This window comes from Netta rufina (genome assembly GCF_964035555.1).
Source record: "Netta rufina genome assembly, chromosome: 3".
Lineage (NCBI taxonomy): Eukaryota > Metazoa > Chordata > Aves > Anseriformes > Anatidae > Netta > Netta rufina.
Genome location: NC_140125.1, coordinates 73,901,793 through 73,920,960, shown reverse-complemented (window position 1 = coordinate 73,920,960; position 19,168 = coordinate 73,901,793). Strand labels below are relative to the sequence as shown.

Below are 19,168 nucleotides of genomic sequence, written 5' to 3'. Positions count from 1 at the left end.
GTCTGCACCCCAGATTCAATATCAGAATATAACACAAAATTACTCCAAAAAAGCTTTTCAGGAGAACCAGACTAAAAATGATAGACACAGTAACAAACGGGACACTTAAGAACTATCATCTTTATTCTGAATAATTTGAGATTGATCGCGATTACTTTAGCACCATGAAAGACATTAGACACTTTTTTTTTTGTTTTCTTTTCAAACCTTTCTAAGAAAGCAGAATTTTAAAGAATGGAGTTAAGGCTAGCAAAACGTGTATCCTTTATATCAAAAACAACATACAAAATATGACATCTATAAAGATACTTAAACATGTCAGTGTTATCAGTATTAGCACATGTTTTAGTATAAAATCACTCTAAGCATACATGGTTCTGAGACATTTAAAACGCTGACACCATCCAGAAAAGACTAAGGCATACCGAAAATATGCCGGTTAACGTTCCCAGAAGCCCACTCTGGAATTGCAAGGGCGCTATGCTTGTCAGCAGCGAAACGGGCAAGGGAAATTATTTTCTCAGCTGTCTCCCACGTTCCAGTGCTCCTGTCGTTAAATGCAGGATGGCTGTGTATGCCCTGGCCAAAACGTGTTGTGTTTACGTGTACGTACAGGCAGGCAGATGCACTCGTTGTCAGGGGGCCAGATCTGACAGAAGCGTTGCGGTGTCCGAAATCTGCTTCTGTACCACCCCCGTGGTGGAGCCCCAGCCTGCCCGAGCTGCTCCAGCTGACCCCCAGGGATGATCCTAAGGATAGGGGTGTTCCTTCGCGTCCTCAGACACCTCCTTCAGGGCTGCAAGGAAGCATCTCCTGCCCTTCTGGCATGCGCTTTCCGATGCAAGTAACTGAGCAGGGCGTTTCTGCTTTGAAATGGTAGTGTCCGTATTTTATACATGAAGCACTCGTCTGGCATGTGTGAAAACTGCCCTTGCGTCCTTCTGAGTTGACTCGGCCTCATTCTTCACTTCACAGAAACTTGCCTGATCTATCAGGCTATGGCTACGCTAAGGTTTAATGCAGGGAAGAGGTCTGAGAACAGGGAGGCTGAAAAAGTGTGGCCCACACGCAACATGATGGGCATCGACTGAAAATCCAGTGTCTCCAAAGGGAATTTAGGAATGTTTATGACCAAAGTATGAGGAGCCAAAGGAGAAAAATGTCAACTGATTACCTCACCTGATAGCAAATGTACCCCTACAGCTGGACCAGAGAACTCGTGGCTGTGTCATCTTTGACTTCACAGTTTAGGGAGGTTCATGAGTAGTCATTGGAGGAAAAGTTGGAAGAATTTTGAAATGTTAAAAAGGGTCTGGTTAAAAAAAAATATCTATATAAGAGTACATTCATTCGAAATGAATGAGTACGTTCGATTGGTACTTCAACAGTCTTCAAATATGTAGCCAGAATAAATCCGACGATACTTTTTATAAATTATGCTTTGTGTATTGTTGCATAGCATACATGTAGATGTAAATAAGAATCTGATGGTTTTTCAATATTTCAGACTCTTTGCTCAACGGATTTATTAGGATCTACAAGGATCTCATGCCTTCTGAAGAGACATCACAAGAGTCAGTCTCTCATAAAACCAACCCCTGGCTCAAAATTAGTGTTGGTTTCAAGACCTGGAGCATTAAGTTACGGCAGAGTAGAGCTAGAAATTTCAGCACACTAACATCTTAAATGAACTTCTTCCTACCCATTTTTTATTGAAGCCTCCCCTGAAAATATTTTATGGTTAAAAGGAGGAAGATGATTCTGTTTATAGGATGGGGGAGCAATGTATACAAAACTATGAACTATTCTTAAGAGAAGGATACATCTGAAGCTTTGGATGATTTAAGGGTTTCTTTCGAACTGAAGTAGTATCTTGAGCTTAGAATCTATCCTGAAAATGATTAAATCTGACATAAATCGGGTCATCAAAACATGAGTTCGACAAGTTTTTTATGACCAGGTTTTCACACCTAATTAAGTTTCATTACAAAAATCAATTTACATTTACTCAAAATTGACAATTCGGTGCTTTTCCACTTTTCAGAGTAACAAACATTTCTACATCACGCTGTCATTTTTTCTTAAGCGTACTAAATAGATGCTATTTGTGTTGTGTTTTTTAAATTATTTTTTACTTTTTTTTTTTTGAAAGGGGAGACAGGCTCATTTTTAAAACCTCAGGAGACACAGAATGCTATATATCTTTATATAAGTTTCTCAATGTTTAATTAGCCTCACTGCTAACAATCTGAACTTTATTTTAACTGCATCTTTCCTTATAGGACACAGTCCCCATGCTTGTGTCCAATACAGAGCTTTTTCTGTTGGACATCTCCCCCATAGATACAAACTAGCAGTAAAGAAGCTAACAGAATTCTCATGCATTAACTTTTTTTTATGAACTTTTATGAAATTTCACATTTTTCTGAGGCCCTTCCAATTTCAGCATTGTTGTAAAACAAGCACTAGCAACAGAAATGGCTTCATTATTACAGTATCATCACACCAACATAACTTCATTAACCCTAACTCTGCATCCCTCTCCCCTGACACCCCAAGTTCACTAGCTGCTTTTAAACACCGTAGTAGTCACGCCTAAATTATTATTCACTGTGTCCTTTCCCTGGAGTCTTTTTTTTTTTAATGCTGTTCATATTTATGAAAATTATTTTACATTTTCAGTTACTCAGATATGAGCGTTTGGATTTTTATTTACAGGCATGTCCTTAAAGAATCTGGCAATAATTAATCCATATTAATGTTATGTTGTTTCTATATTGTTTATAAAACTTAACAGCAATTACTTTATGTTCTCTCCCAGACATTTTATATAGATACTACTGAGCACCAAGTCAGGAAGATGCCATAACTACGTCAAGATGTCTTGTCAAAATAATTTAAAATTGCATTAGTGCTAAAAAGCAGCCTTAGTTTTGGTTTAAAACCCACAAAGCTAAACATGTGAAATTTAAGACCTGTGATGAATAATTTTTCATAAAGCAATAGGAAACAAGAGACTTTTATCAACATCTTAATCACCATTTTTTGCATCGCCCACATAGAAGATAATACTGAATAAAACGTTCTGCAGAAATACCCAGACAAGAACAGCATAGGCTGTTGTTATCGTTTCTGTAATGAAGGCAGCACTTTGTAGTTTCTTTAATTAACAATACTATTAACATTTAGTGACATTTTTAGAAGTACATAGGACATGCAGAAGCAGCACAAGTCCCAGCAAACCTGAAGGGACCTCTGTTTAAGGACTGTTTTTTTTCCTACCTCCACATACCTCATTAACATTTTAAAATCCAGTTCCCTTCAGCCTTACTCACGTGAGACAGGGATTGAAATTCTACAGTAAAAACAAGGTATCAGCTCTGGTCTGCAAAAATTAGGATGCTCTGCATGATTATATTTAAAGGACTTTGCATTTTGATAGATGTAAACACTCAGTAATGGTACTGCTAACAGAATGTTTCGTATCCCACAAACGTACACGGGCTTTCTGAGCAGTTTCCTACAACGCTGGAAAAAGGGAAAAACAACAGAAATGGAAGGGATATTAAATGTTATAATTTTAAAACACTATCCCCCTCCCTAAAGAACAGGCATTGTCATTGATTAAGAAAATGCATTTAAATGTGCATTTAGTCTTCAAGATCACATTTAGTTTACTCTGCTCTGGCACTTCTGAAGACAACGAAAATGGTTGGTGTTAAATGGACTTGAAGCAAAGAACATTTCAGTATTCCCACTGCGTTGCTGATCCATATCCACAAATAAACAATGGAACAACTTGGAAGTGTTTTATCTTAAACTGATGTTTTCATCTCAAAGTATCGTGCTTTCAAATATTTTTTCAGAGAAAGAGGTGTTCAGAAATACACACTTGACAAATAATACATAATACCTAAGAATACAGAAGTAGTAGGGACATATTTTAGGATGGTAAGCAACAGATAGGACACGCAAAGACATTTCTTTACATTTGAATAAAATACAGAGCTGTATCCTACACACAACTGAACACAGCTGTAAAGACCCATAATAAAGCTGCATGTTCACTCAGTGCAAAAATCTTTAATTGTTGAATGTTGTTTTAATAGCTCATGTATATTTCCACATGTTAAAAACAACTTCATATTATTGCACTTAAGATGTATTCTTTAAAGCTGTCTGGTTTTTAAGAATAAAAAAAAAAAAAAAAAAACTAAAAGGTACAATAGAATAATTTGAAATTTAGACTAATTCACAATACTGCTCCAAAGTACTGCTGTCAGTACAATTTCAGAACTATCAGGTATTCTGAGGTTTAGCGGAAAATAGATATATGTACACATACAATAGTATTGCATTAACAAAAAAAAAAAAAAAAAAAAGTTTCAATGATCTATCATTCAGCAGCTTTACTTTTAAATGTGTTTGCATTCTGAGCTCAGTTTGTGCATATTCAAAACCTATTCCCATATGAAATTTCATCCTTGATGTTCTTTGTTGAGGCTACTGTGAAAAATACGAATCAATGCAAAAAACAGGTGAATGATTAAACTGAGCCAGCTGAGGTTTTTAGAGAAAATAAAACAGATGTTTAATAATTTAGCCTTGTAATGCAAAATGATTTCAGAAAGAGCTAAGGGAATCTAGAAGATGCATATTCATGTCCATGATATAGAATTATGAAAGACTGTAAAACAGCATGAGAAACTTCACAGATTAAGTCAGTTTTAAGAGCTACTACATATTCCAGTATAAAACACCCATGGGTGTGCCTGCATTGAGTGGACCATAAAAGTTACTGAATAATCCTGGGTCAGTGAACCAAAAACAGCTTCCACACTTCCAGAAATACATTCTGATGAATTAGAAAAATATTCTCTTCACACACAGAATCACTACGCATGTACACACTAACGCTACAAAACTTCAAATACCTTGAAAATGTGGCTTGAAATCAAACTCAACGACTCATCAAAAGAAGTCCAATGGTATAAAAGATTCTTAGAGCAGTTTTGCAATTTGAGCAATAGTTCAGAAGTCCTTTAGTATCATATAGTATCTTCAGCCAAAAAGTAGAAACATAGCTTTGGTAGAATAAAGTTATGCTGGTACAGGAAAAGAAAGCATCAAAAACCTGATTCCATTTCTTTGACTGTTTTTTCTGCAGCATCTGACACCAAAGTGCTTTCATTTTCCAGCATTTTCTCAGTAGTTTCTCCGTCAACAGTTTTTGCTCTTTCTTTTAACTTCTGCCGTTCGTGGACCCAGGGGATGATACATAAAATAGCTCCACCGATAAGTGGGGGGACTCCAGCCAGGTAGAATGCTACATCATAGGTACCTAGGTGATCACGAAGCAGACCTGCAAAGGCAGAGAATTACCACCAATAAATGCTGGGGCCTTCGGAATACACAAAAATCGTGTCTCGTCTTTGGGTTCAGACATGTGAGGGTTGGCACAGATTATCATCATCACTAACCTGACTACCTGAAGGCCAAATATGGACGTAATGTTTGTAGAAAGGTATTTCAGAACTGATTCAAAGACTTCATGTAAAGAAGAATTCATAATGTAATCATTCAACTACTTAATTACCATCCACTGTTAAAAAACGTGTGTCATATTTCCTATTTGACAGTTATGCATTTCACCTTCTCCAACATTTTAGTCCTCTAATAAACTTTGAGAAATTCTCCCCTCTTTTGCTAACAGTTGCCTTTGATCAAGTTGCCTCAATCTTGTTTTTGATATGCTGTACATATCGCATTCCTGGCAGCCTCTTATTTAAAAAGAAAAGTGTGGTTTTCAGCAATTCACTTGAATCGCCCTTTCTCAAAACTACTTCTATCAGTTAAATTATATTTAAGTATTAATAGCTGAGATAGTATATACAGATCAGAAATGACCTAATCTATCCTGTTACAGCTTAATAATTCTGCTCTTTATAATGCTGCATAGGTCAGCTATGTCTTACTAAGAATCTGTCAGTAGCCCTCCAACACCTTAGAGTAAATTACGACCAGAAACCACTGATGGTAAATATTGTAGCTAAAAATCATTTTCACCTCACAAAGAACTCCCAATTTTCATCTTCAAAACTTGTATTTTGTCAAGCAGACTTCCATTAAAGGATGCTTAGAAGAAGGAACTAAAGTGACCAGAACTTTTATGCTCACAGTTGTTTTTACAAGAGCAAATTTTTGAGTCCATTTAATTTTTAGAGATTTTAACTTGGAGTCCTTCTGTTACACAGTCAATACATAGGCTATCACTTAAACAGCATGGGAAGTGTCAGGTCCTAAATCCAACCTGAAAACCTGCATTTCTCTTGAGAGGAATGTTTTACCAAAATATTTTTTATAAAAAAAACATCTGAAGCAAACTTTTTTAAAGTGAATCAATAATCCACAAGCAGGAATTAAATTCATTATATATTCTGGGGCACAGACAGAAAAATCTTCCAACGTAGATGCACTGCAGATGACATAGGAACGGAAAATTTGGCAACCATAGAGGCATATTTACAGCTACAGACCATGTTTATTCTCACCTGCAATGGGTGGACCAACTGTCATAGGTATTGACATGAGTCCAAGGAGAAATCCTATGGCCTGGGAGACATCCTGAGCCCCAACGAGCTCGAAGGCAATAGGAGCCATAATGCAAATGAAGCACCCATCAAACAGGCCCATGAAGAGACAGACAGCAATGAGACCTCCAAAGACATGGCACAGTGGAATCATCATAGACATCAAGCCGATAAAGAAGAATGAGGCCACCTAAACGTAACCATGGAAAAATATAAAAACATACTGCATCAAACCAGCAAAAACAATGGGAATAGATGAGCCTCCTTGCATTCATAGTGAATCAGATTGTCTGCCCATATTTACTTTAAGGTAAATAAGCATGGATTGCCACCATTACAAAGCCAAATAAAATGAACACTTCGAACTGTCATGACATGCGATCACAGAAATTCCAGCACTCGTTTCACGATTTTTCAAAATGCATTTGTAATAAACTGTTCTACCATGATTGTGTAAGGAAGGAATTTCCTGCATACCAACATCTCTTGGAAAGTTACTCTTCAATCCTTCCACAAACAAAAGCCACAAAATGTATTTAAAAAAAAAAAAATCATACAACTATAACACTCTATAATTAGACACCTCACTGCTGTAATTTAAGCAACAATATCAGTATTATTAGGAGCAAAGACTTGACGGTGCTTATATTCACAGGTGGTACCTGGAAGTCTCATTTCAATTTTTCCACACAAGCATCTTCTGTATTTCTGTTTATTCTTGTATATTTTTAATCTTCTATTTAATCTTTATATTCTACAAACTTTATGATTATTATTTGTTTGAAGTAAATTAAAAGAATATAAATACGTCTTTCTACAAAATGAAACAAAAAATCATTCCAAATAAAATCAAGTATTTAAAGAAAAGCAAAAGGTTATGCGCCACCCATATGTCAAGCACAGCAAACCAATGTCCCACCTAAATGCACAAACAGGTTTTCCACACAAGGCATAAGCATTAAAAGAAAACAAGGTCACTTGTCACTCCTAAACATCACAACTTTTTGAAGGGTATTGTTGACCAGATTAACTGTATTTTAATTATTCTAAGGTGAAACACAGCACTAAAACCAGAATCACTAAACTTTATCTGTAAGAGACAGAATATATAATTTTATTACTGAAGATACCATTTACAAAACAAAATAGAGTGAAACAGCTCCTTAGGGAGTGCAGAAACAGAAGAAAGACGAAGGCTGGATTTACTGGATAGAGCTTTTAGGAGCTGTTCAACTATAACACAGTCAAGTTTGAAGAAAAAACAGAGGTTTCACCTGCACTGGTCAAAATTCATTTTTAATAATTTTCACACACGATAGGATAATGGTATGAATGGTTGGACAGCCCAGAATAACACCTGCAGTGAAAATTCATTTTCCCTCCTAAAAATGCTTACTTGAAACAGAAGAGCTGAAGATGAAGAGGCAGTGAATAACCTAGCAAAAGTAAATGTGTTATTCCTATTTGAAACTAGGAGAAACCAGTGGTATGCAGAAGCATCAGAACTCATGCCCTAAATAAGTCCATGGCTTTTCAGTTGTAGCCATCCAACAAAAAGCATAAAAAAGCTTACGGAGATTTACTGCAAGTTTGATATGTATCTGATAAAAAGATCTGAAGGTATTTGTGCCTTGGAACACCTCAATGCCATCTTTTCACTTCTAAAACTTAATATTGAAATTTCCTGAAAGTGTAAGAATACGTACTGGGTCAATCTAAATGGATGAGATAAAGTCACAGTCTCTTTCATCAGGGAGTCTATACGTATATGGCAACAAATACTTTTTCTTCAGAAAGTTGGTTCTTTCCCAAGAATTTTTGAGTAATGCAGTACAGATAATAGCCATTAGATGTCTCCCTTGTTATTCCTCATTTTATAAAAAAAAAAAAACATCAGAATAAGAACACCCAGTAGCTGATAACATGTAAGTTATTACCTAAAGCTTTTCCAAAAATCTGAACTAAAACTGACACTTTCTAAAAAAATAAAAATAAAAAATAAAGTGTTTATAAGTGTGGAGGGCAAGAAATGGGTATCCATCTTCATCCCCAAACCTCAGCATTTCCCGAAACTGAAGGAACTTTTACCTCTTCCATGCAACTCTTTTTGCAAGTAACCCACTTCATTCAGCAAAACTTCTCAGCTAAGCACCTCTAATATTCTCGTTGGCTGAATCAGCACGTGCTATGCACAGAATATACTCTACACCAAATTATCACCTAACAAAGATCAAGAAAGAAGAACCAAAATCTTTAGTGGCGGAACATGAAGAAATCTTTCTGTATGCATCAAGCAGTTATGGGATAAAACAGGGAAAGCAGAATTCAGAGAATCATGAAAGGTTTTCCCACTCCCTTGCTAACGATTCCTAATTTCTGGCATTCCCAGATGAAAATTGTCAGTAGGTAGTAGCCATGTTTTCTTAACACTAAAAACAAAACCAGAAAGATCTAAAAGATTCATGAAGTTTACACCAGAAGCCCCTAGTATCAAAAAACATGTTTTTTGCTAGATTGTTTAAATCTCTCAAATTTGAATCCTCAGTCAGTTAATTCTGTTTACTTAATGGTTCCTGCAACCAGAGCCTTCAGAATACTTTTTGTATATGTGTATATTCCTTCAAAACCATGTGAAGACATACCTGTAAATAAACTTTTTTCGCACCGGGAATATAATCGGCAACTCTGCCAAAAATCAATCGGCCAATTCCTGAAGTAATGCCCAGGCACAGCAGCAGCACTTCTTCTCGCACATTGTCGCCAAATCTGTCTTTCACATGCTTCATCTGTTTAAAAAGAGGGTTGAGGAAATAAACAGGCTTTAGAACAAAAAGGAAGAGAAAGTGTAGAAAACTTTGAGTTAAATAGAGGTGATCTGTGAACCTCAGACTTAAAATACGTCTACAAATGATCCAACTCACTTATTCTACTGGGACGGGTTTTAAAATGTTTTTGCTGCACCAACTTACCAGTATTAAGTGCGATACAATAAAACAATCTGAGAATGTATTGTTGCTTTATTCACATTTTTAAAGGAACTTATTTCAAGAAAACAACAAGGCTAACACCCGCAAATTAAGGAGATCTCAAAAAGCATCCCCCCCAGGCACATTTAATATACCAGCAATAGATGCAATGTAATGCTGAATCCACAAATGATCCCTAGAACTGGGTGTGTCACTGGTTAGGTCATACTCTTGGGTCCAAGGGCACCAAATGATCAATGAGCATCACCACAATCCTGTTTCGTGCATTCAGGCAGATACACCAAACTTGTAACAAAGTTCAGGGGAAGAGCACGAGGGAAATGGGCAAAGCGGCGGAGGCTGCAGGGGGGGTCTCCCAGGCTGTCCATCCTGACATCGAGGGACAAGGAGGAAGAGGAGCAGGAACCACCAGCAGTGCCGAGCACAATGGCAAGCACTTGCAGGGGAGGGTGCATTAACAGCAATAATAAATAGGGCAGATAAATAGGGCAGGCACAGGGGAAGAACCATTTAACAAGTCACTTTGACCTGAGGTCCTGCAAGTAGACCATCAAATACAGACGTGATGAATTACCAGTATCAGTAATTCTAACTTCTCAAGTCATGTAAAAGAAAAAAAAAAAGAAGAAAAATCATAAGACTGGCTTGGTGGATTTGGATTTCTATTCCTTCTGGAGCACAAATAATAGCTTTTGTGGGCATTAAGGCACAATAATTTTAGACGGTGTTTTGTTTGTCATTTTGTTTGGGTTTTGGTGGTTTGTTTGTTTATGTGTGGAGTTAAAACAGCCACGAAGACCAGAAACTAGCCATCGGACAGACTTTTGCGCAACCACTTTCTGAAACACTGTTGGGCAACACCAAATGCACCAAAGTGGGCACAAAGAGATGTAGAAATTATCTGCATAGTCTTGTGATCGCTGTGCTCAGAACTAGTTCTGAGAAAGAAATTGTAGAGACTCAGAGGTAAGAAGTAATCTGAAGAAAGTGATTTTTAAGGCATGATGCAGTCACCTTGTCTCAAATGGTCTTCTGCAGGCTGACAGACCTGGCGAGCAAAAGCCACACAGCAATTTTTGTTATGAGTAATTCCGATTAAAATCACTCAAACTAGAGAATCCTTATTCCCCTATCTATAATGTAAAACTAAAGTTTTAGGAAGTACTTCTAGGCTGAAATGCTCAGGATTCTCTTGTTAATACACCAGCAGAGCCGTTTTTTTTTTCAACATAAACATTTGCATCAACATAAACATTTGCATCAAACATTTGGTTGATTTTCTTAAATATAAAATCAGTTGGTTTTTGTTTACTTATCACATAGTCTATTAAATCTACTATTTATTTGTCTAATGTAATTGATTTTTGTCAGAAAGGAAGAAAAATAAGGGTTGTTTTGTTTTTAAGCATGAACTTGATTGCAAGATACTTTCGATTTCTATTTTTGAGGATTTTTTCTTTCTTTTTAAGACCCATTTAGAAACAGAATCTGATGAAGTTTTTTTTTCTGGAGTGATACTTAATATAAAAGATAAGCTGTTGTACTTGATGGTGTTCTGTCAAAGGGGAGAAGAAACACTGAATTTTCCCACCCCTACCTTTCCGGGTCTGTCAACACCTGCTGGCCCAGCTGGCAGAGAAGCCCAGGTATTTTCTGCCACCCTTTCCACCTGTTTTGCTTTCATGTTCCTGCAGCCTCCAGCTCCCTTAATTAGCAGACCTCATTCATCCAATCCCCAGGGGTAAGATAAAGGTCTACATCTAGATAACTACGAGCTGTGCATCTGCAAATGAGCACCTGGATTTCTCAAAGCAACACTCCAAGGGTGAAACGCTGTCCTTTCTCAGGTCAACAGAGGGAAAGCATTAGATTCAACCAGCTGAGGTAGGAAAACAACAGCTACTTGTCTTCAGCTTCAAACATCTAAATTAGCAGTTATTTTTCCAGAATTCACTCCTTATACGAGCACCACAACCTTCAAGAGAGCTTCCAAGAAGACGAAAGGAGCAATTGTTTCCCCAGGAGGCCAGCAGGCAGTGGAGGGGGCTGTCCGGAGGTTTTCCAGACCCAACAGGACAGAGCCCTGAGTGACCTGGTTAAAAATTAACTATAAGTTAATTACATTTATTGATGAAGCAGCATAAAAGAAATACCCCCAGAATTCAGGATTTCCATTGATTCTAGCTGACAGTACTACTCAAAACCCCTCTGATGGATCATGGCTTGTGTGCCATGGTCCAGTTGCAAATCTCATTTGTCCACGTGTAGCAGAGGCCTGCAATTTTGCCTGAGCCAACCAGTACAAATAACGCAGCTCCAGAGGCTTAGGAGATAAGGAAAGCATTCCGAAGGAAATCTAGGATTACAGATCTCTAAATAGCACGTTATGACAGGAAATCTGCCACGCTTCCAAATTATGAAAGCTACGCATCTATAAATAAAAAAATCAGCAAATTATTAGGAGTTTTACACTTTTTCATTATTCTAATTTTAGTATACACATTTTTCCCAAAGGAAGTTTTGATTTTGATTTTTCTTTCCCAGACATTAAAAAAAGAAAAAAAAAAAAAAAGCCTACACAAACAAACTTTTCATTCTTCAGGCTTTCGAGAAATGCATGAGTCCTATAGATGTCCAAGCACTACGGTGATTCCTTGGAATTAAAGTGGTGACCCATGCCTATAAGTAACCAAGACGAAGCTTGGTATGAGGTGCCAGGTGAGGCTAAAACATAACCTTACACACAAAATCTATGATCAGAGACTAATCTATCATAGTGGCCATCCCACTCCATATGGGATCCACCCTGAGATATAAACACTAATATTCAGAACTGTTTCTTTTCTTTTTTTCTTTTATTTTTTTCCTTCTTTTTTAAAAAAAAAAAAAAACATTAATTGGCCCTTTTAGCCAGATAACTATCTTAAATTCAGACACCCCAAATAGCTCTAGACTTGTATAAAGCATGAAACTCAGTGGTTAGTCTAGGCACTGCCATATCTCCATAATCTATTGATTTGTGCATCTGTTACTAATGCGGCATTCAAAAACCCATTCAGTATTATTAGAAGACACGATGGCCTTGAACTCAGATTTTCATAGGAAATCCAATTATTTGTTGATAATTGAGCTCAGGTTATTTGTTCTTTCGAGCTGGAAGGGCAAGAAAGGCAAAAGACAGCAACAAATTAAGTGCACATCCAAGTAAAGGTATTAGCAATTGACAGGCCACAGTTGGAGCAGGTATAAATGGAAAAAATATACTGATGTTCCTCTTCAAGACTAAAACTAGATCTTCAAAATTTCAGAAAACTAAATGATTGTTTCTTTCACACATCATCTGAGAAAAGAACAGCCTTACTGATGCACAGACCTTTCTGTTCTGTTAGTGCCGTCACACAGCATCCTTCTTTCAATGAAGGAACCAACCATGTGTCTGAACAAACTGATTCCTTTCAAGGCCTTGAGTGCCTTAATAAAGATTGATCAAGAACTTTGCAATGAGCTGTCCTAGAAGACTGAAAGTTTCAGGGTGTGCTGAAAAACAAAACGTGAAATAGCTCTAGATAAGTCACTGTTTGGTCTATAACAAAAGAACTCAACACACACACACACACACACACACACACACACAAAAAAAAAAAGCAACTTGGTTTCCAGAGAACTGTACGATAATAAGCACATGGAAGATCATTCCATGCAAATACATTTCTGATCTAGACTCTGATGAAGTGTTTACTGCTGAACCAACAGCTCATGGACCAGCAACTTCTGAAGTAATCTTAACTCCTGAACATCAACTGAAAAAGTGATATTAATGCCAGTAAGTGTGAAATAGCACTATTAATACCTAACACAGAATGATAGCACTCCCATAAAAATGTATCTGAGATTGATGAAGTTTGTTTTTTTTCTTTTTTTCACTTTTGTTTTAATAAATCAAGTGTCTTCACCTGGCAAAAGTATGTGTATATATATGTTTCTGGAAGAGACATTCCCTTTTAGATATTTGCCACAACAGTGATACTTCCTCTTTCTAGCTCTGGCCAATTTATTCTACATAACAAACAAGGAAAGAATGCAAGAAACAAGGTGATTACTACCTGACAACCAGGAAATTTTCTATTGTTTCACCAAGTAAAGCAGATTAAACAGAATAATCTATACACCATAATGATTCCGAGGATCTTGAAAGACTGAGACAGCTGGGGGTGTTCAGACTGAAGAAGAGAAGGCTGTGGGGAGACCTCATTTGCAGCTTTTCAATACTCAAAGGGGGCTCACAAAAATGAAGGGGAGCAACTTTTTGCTTGGGTAGATGACAAAACAGGAGAGAATGGTTTTAATCTAAAAGAGGGGAGATTTAGATTAGATGTTAGGAGGAAATTCGTCATTCAGAGGGTGGTGAGGCACTGAATGCCCCATCCCAGGAGGTGTTCAAGGCCACGTTGGATGAGGGAGGCCCTGGGCAACCTGACAGTGAGTGGTATCCCTGCCCATGGCAGGGGGGTTGGAACCAGATGATCTTTAAAGTCCCTTCCAACCCAAAGCCATTCTGTGATACGATGATACGTATGGTCAGTTTTACTCGAGAAATTCAGATTATAACAGTTAACAGGTTAACTCTTGGGCCTATTTAACATAGAAAAGGCTAAGAATTCAGACTAGATAAAGAAAAACTTAGGTTGAAAATCAGTTTGGTTTGGTTTGTTTTCCAAAACAGCTTCCTGAAGAAGTTTGCCACCCAAAATAGTATTTTTTATTTTTTTTTAATCTCTGAGGAGATGTTAATGTTATCTTTAAGAATGTGTGGAGAATGAGTATCATCTCAGAGATTAAAACAGGCAACATATGCATATGACTTACAAATTGGAGACAACAAGGCAAGGGTCATTAACTGATAACCATTTTTTCACTTATTAGTCACAAAGGCTAATTAATCATTTTTAAAGCAATTAAACCAGGTCTCAGGTCTTGAAAGGGTGCATGCCAGCAAGGAAAGCCCAAACAAATATTCAGGGAATGGTGCAAGAAAACACGCTGGGGTCTGAGAGTAGCCTGAAGCAGGAAAAAAACCCTACACTTGCAGCATAAGATGGTCCATGACTTCTGCTCATTCCCCCTTCAGCTCCACTTTCTCTCTCAGGATATTTTCATGTCCTGTCCCCGACTAGAAGCTCCTAGCTTTTGGAGATGTCAGCAGAGACTGCAACCCATTGGATCCCCAAGAGACAGCTTAAAGAAATGGGCACAAGGATATGGATGGATTGGCCTGGCTCAAGCAGCAGCAAGACAGAAAAGGCACACACATCTCTGGGCAAGCCCACAGTGACCGGCAAGGATGAGGAGTAAAGCCAGGATATGCAAGAACTGAAGTGTTATGTGTACCCAAGGAAAGAAAGTGACTACAGCCCCCAACTTACAATCACAGTTTTACAAGCTCCTTCTGGCCCTCATCCAGCACTTCCTCAACCTATCTTACTCTCAGAACTGAACTAGCCACAGTGTCTAAAATTAGCTACTATCAGCAAGTCCTAGAAAGTTACAGGTCAAGCACATTTAAACAAACAAAAATAACCCTATGCTTAAACATCTAACAGATAGCATCCCAAGCTAGGGATCGACATAGATTCATAAAAAAATAAAATCCATGTCAAACAACCTTAATTTCTCTCCTCTACATGGTGGGCAGCAAACTTAGTCAACACAGAGGTTAGATGTAATTTATCTCGACCTTGGCCAGAGTTTTGACATTCTCACACACACAGCAGTTCTCATGAAACAGTTTGGGATACGTGATTTAGGTTAAACAACTCTAAATATGGATGTTGAACTGTTTGGAAAAGCTGTTCTTGAGAATAGTTACTACTGATTTATTGTAGAATTGAAGCCTGCCCCAATCTAAAATTATTTAATGTTTTCATTAATGATATGGACAGTGAAGTAGAGAACGCTTACTGGATCTGCAAATTACATCAAATGAGGGAATACTTGCAAGTATTGTGAAGAAAGACAATTTCAAGTGAGCAGTGTGAACTAAATACAATTAATTTTCATTAAAAAATGTATGAGGTAAATAATATTCAAAAAAACACTACTTGAGATTAAAAAATATATAAATAAAAAATCAGATCAATGAAAACAAGATGGGAGTATACTGGCAACAGTTCTTCAGAATGGGACCTGAAAGTTTGGCAGATCAAGTTTCAACGTGTTCCAATAATGCCATCGTATTGCAAAAATAATAGGAGGCATGTCAATTCATAAGGCACATGGTGTGATCTTCACACCCTGCTCTGCACCAAGGCCTCAGTTGGGTTCCATCCAAGTGTAGACATTACTCATAACTGGGTAGCCCATGGTTCTCACAATGGGAGTAAAGGGGAAAAAAAAGGGTGGAGGGAAGGAGGACGATGGGCTTAAGCTACCCCCAAAAGAAAGTTAAGAAAACCTTTCCAAAAGTGGAACAACTGCCAACTAGCAGAGATTGAAAGAAGCTATGGAGATTTTTAATACTAGTTGAGCTACAGTTGGATATTAGTTAAGCTTTAAATTGGGAAAAGTATTACGATTCCCCCACTGTTATTCTTGATGAATCAGTGATTTGATGGATGTATATAACTACAAATGCATACATACTGAATGTTGTAACTTGAAAAGTTTATTTGTTTAAGCTCTGGCTTGGTAAAATTCTGTTGAACATTTGATTAGTAATAAGCTTAAGATTGAAGGAAAACATTTCCTGACATAACATCTCACTTACATTTTAGAAAAATAGTAATTCTTTTCAAATCCTTGTAGCATTTACTAATGTGATAAATTATTCTGTATCAGGTTATGACTTGTCTAATTAAAAGCAAGCATATTATATGCTATGCTATGATTAAGAAATTATGTTATTCCAAAACAATGGATCAAGATATCCTGTACAAATATCCAGTTACAAGAAAATACTTTCATAATCACTGATGATTAACACTGTATGCACTAGGCCTACTAAAAAACACTTAGGCTAATTGTTCTAAGCATAATTTACCATGGATTCTCAAAGAGATAATGGGAGTGAAACTTGCAATATGGACTAATTTTGTTTAGCATACTTAAGCAAAACTGTAATACGGTTCTGCTGCTACACATCCAGTTTAGTCTTCCCTGACTTGAAAGAAAGAAAGAAAGAAAGAAAGAAAGAAAGAAAGAAAGAAAGAAAGAAAGAAAGAAAGAAAGAAAGAAAGAAAGAAAGAAAGAAAGAAAGAAAGAAAGATAGATAGATCTGTTGTACTATTCTGTCTAATATTGATTACGTTTTGGCCTTGACTTCCAGACAAACAAGGTCAAAAGAACTAGTCAGTCAAGTTAACAATCTTCTTAAGATGAATACCCCTCAAATTGAAAAACGTTTCTGAAAGACTGCTGCAGGACTGATTCAAGGTCTCTGGAATCTGCCCTATTGAAAAACTAAAGAAGTTCATTATTTCTGCTTCATGAGAACATTCCTGTTTTATAACTACTTAGACGAGAAGATGACAAAGTGAAACTCTGGAAGCTGGACTGAAATCGGAATAAAATTAAGTGTCTGCATAAAGCAAAGTAGTTAATGTGGGAACAATTTAGGAATAGTTAAACTAAAGCTTTTATAAAAAGGCCAGTTTCTATTTTTACAAAACGATGCTATTAGCTCAGGTGAGTTTTTCAACTTAACAGCAGAATTAGAAATAAGATTAACAAGTAAGATTATATAATTAATTCATGTCAAAATAAAGCAGCTGATTACAGCAGCTCCTTCTAAAAATCTTGAACACAAAGAAAATTGTGTTTTTTACGTGTCTTGAGGAATAACGTAATGTGAAGCTAATTTGATGGCAGGAGTTGACTGGTTAATAAAATAGGGATTCATTCATGTACCTACATAAATGTTACAATGCTACTATCTTCTTCTAAGACAGGCTGACTTCCTTAGTCCACACAACAATATATTAGGTCTGTTAGGACTAGACTCTTGAAACAATAGGATTCAGGTAAGTGAAATCAAGTCACATTCTCAAGCCTTCATTCAGCTGCCACATAACTTTGCGGGCATCCACAACACTTCAATATTTAAGATCTGCTTGTGGACATGCTCATCATCACCTCAGTTTTGACAGGGCTGAGTGAAGTACCTGTCTCATTCTACTGGGAGACACAGGGGAAAACAAACCACACCTCTCAGTAGCCTTGATTCTAGATGGAAGAGCCAAATAACGCTGACAAATATCTACCAGATCAGGGCCCAGCAAAATTCAATCCAGTAGTTGTATTTTCCTTTAAAACGCAATAAAAAGATATGATAGTGATAGACTCCTCTTACAGAGATACAGCCCTCACTCAGGGTATAGACATTTGTGTAGTTTTCTTTCCAGCCTGAAGCAACCTAAAACCATGCCTCCCCTTTCCTAGGAAATACTCTACTCTGTAGTAACGACTTAAATTTTAACTCAATCAGCAGGAAAGAACCTGGAAAATAGATCATGACTTCACTCGCAGCAACCAAATGGAAACAGCTAGGTTTCAAGATTTCCTCAAAGGAAAGCACAAAATACGTGAAAAGAAATTCACAAGTCTGAACAAAAACTAAGGAGCAAAGAGGGTTTCTAGGCAGCTCTTCCTGGAGCAGAAACTGGACGCAAAAGCTAGTCTGCATGAGTGAAGGAAGGTTCTTCACTTAATTTTGATGAATAGGTTTCTCGACTCTGGATGAGAATAGTACAAAAAGAAAGTCAATTGTGATCCCAGGTTTCTGGGCACCTATGGAGCGGAAAGAGTTTAATTCAGGCTACGATGCTTCAAGCACCCAAAAAGACGGGAAGCTGAGTACCATTAGAATAGCATTAAATATATATTTATTTATTTTATTATTCTCTGACTTAACTATATCCTGTCCGATATTAGAATAGTTTGTATTATCCAAAAATATATTAATTAGAGACTATTAGAGACTGATACAAGGAAAATTATAATGTAATTCAGACCTCTCAATCTGCTAGCATTGCACAGGCAAGAAGTTTTGCTCTATGCTTCATTCAATATCCTTCAAAGTCTTACTGAATATACTGCTACCTAATGTATTTTATTGCAGTGAACTGTCATTTACTCTCATATCTGGGAGGGGAGGGAAATACACACATTTCACTTACTATTTCAGTTTCTGTTCTTTCTGTACTTACAATTTTTACTCTTCTCCAATACATACTTGGAAAACAGCTTAAACATGTTTTCATACAAAGTAGGATTTTTTTTTTTATTTTCACTCCCACCACCCTCCAGTGTCAAAAGTAGATAATAAAAACTAAAAAGTAGTGAAGAATAAATGCTGCCAGATCAACGTTGAGAAATACTGAGAAAGAAAAGAGGTGCACAGGATAATTACAGAAGTGGGTAAAGGGGGAAAATTTCACTAACCTGGGCAGTCAAACTGCAGCAGATGTTGAGATCTGAAGGGAGATAAATGCAAAGATTAGCAAAGCAAGTAAAGCATGGGGAGCCACTGAAGATTTGAGGTCTCAGAAATATCCTCCTTAATTACACTGGACCCTTACAAAACCAGTGCCTTGCTAA

General features: G+C 37.0%; 1 protein-coding gene across 1 annotated transcript in view; it reads right to left on the bottom strand.

The window, feature by feature from the left end:
• Window positions 1-102: 102 nt before the first annotated feature.
• The window catches only part of SLC16A10 (solute carrier family 16 member 10), a 66,587-nt gene continuing 47,521 nt past the window's right edge, over window positions 103-19,168 (bottom strand). Inside the window, exons 4-6 of the mRNA XM_084284868.1 lie at window positions 9,233-9,376; window positions 6,552-6,780; window positions 103-5,362 (exon numbers count right to left, since the gene is read on the bottom strand). Coding sequence (XP_084140994.1) covers window positions 5,127-5,362; window positions 6,552-6,780; window positions 9,233-9,376 — 609 coding nt within the window. The 3' untranslated portion in view covers window positions 103-5,126. The remainder of the gene's footprint in view (window positions 5,363-6,551; window positions 6,781-9,232; window positions 9,377-19,168) is intronic.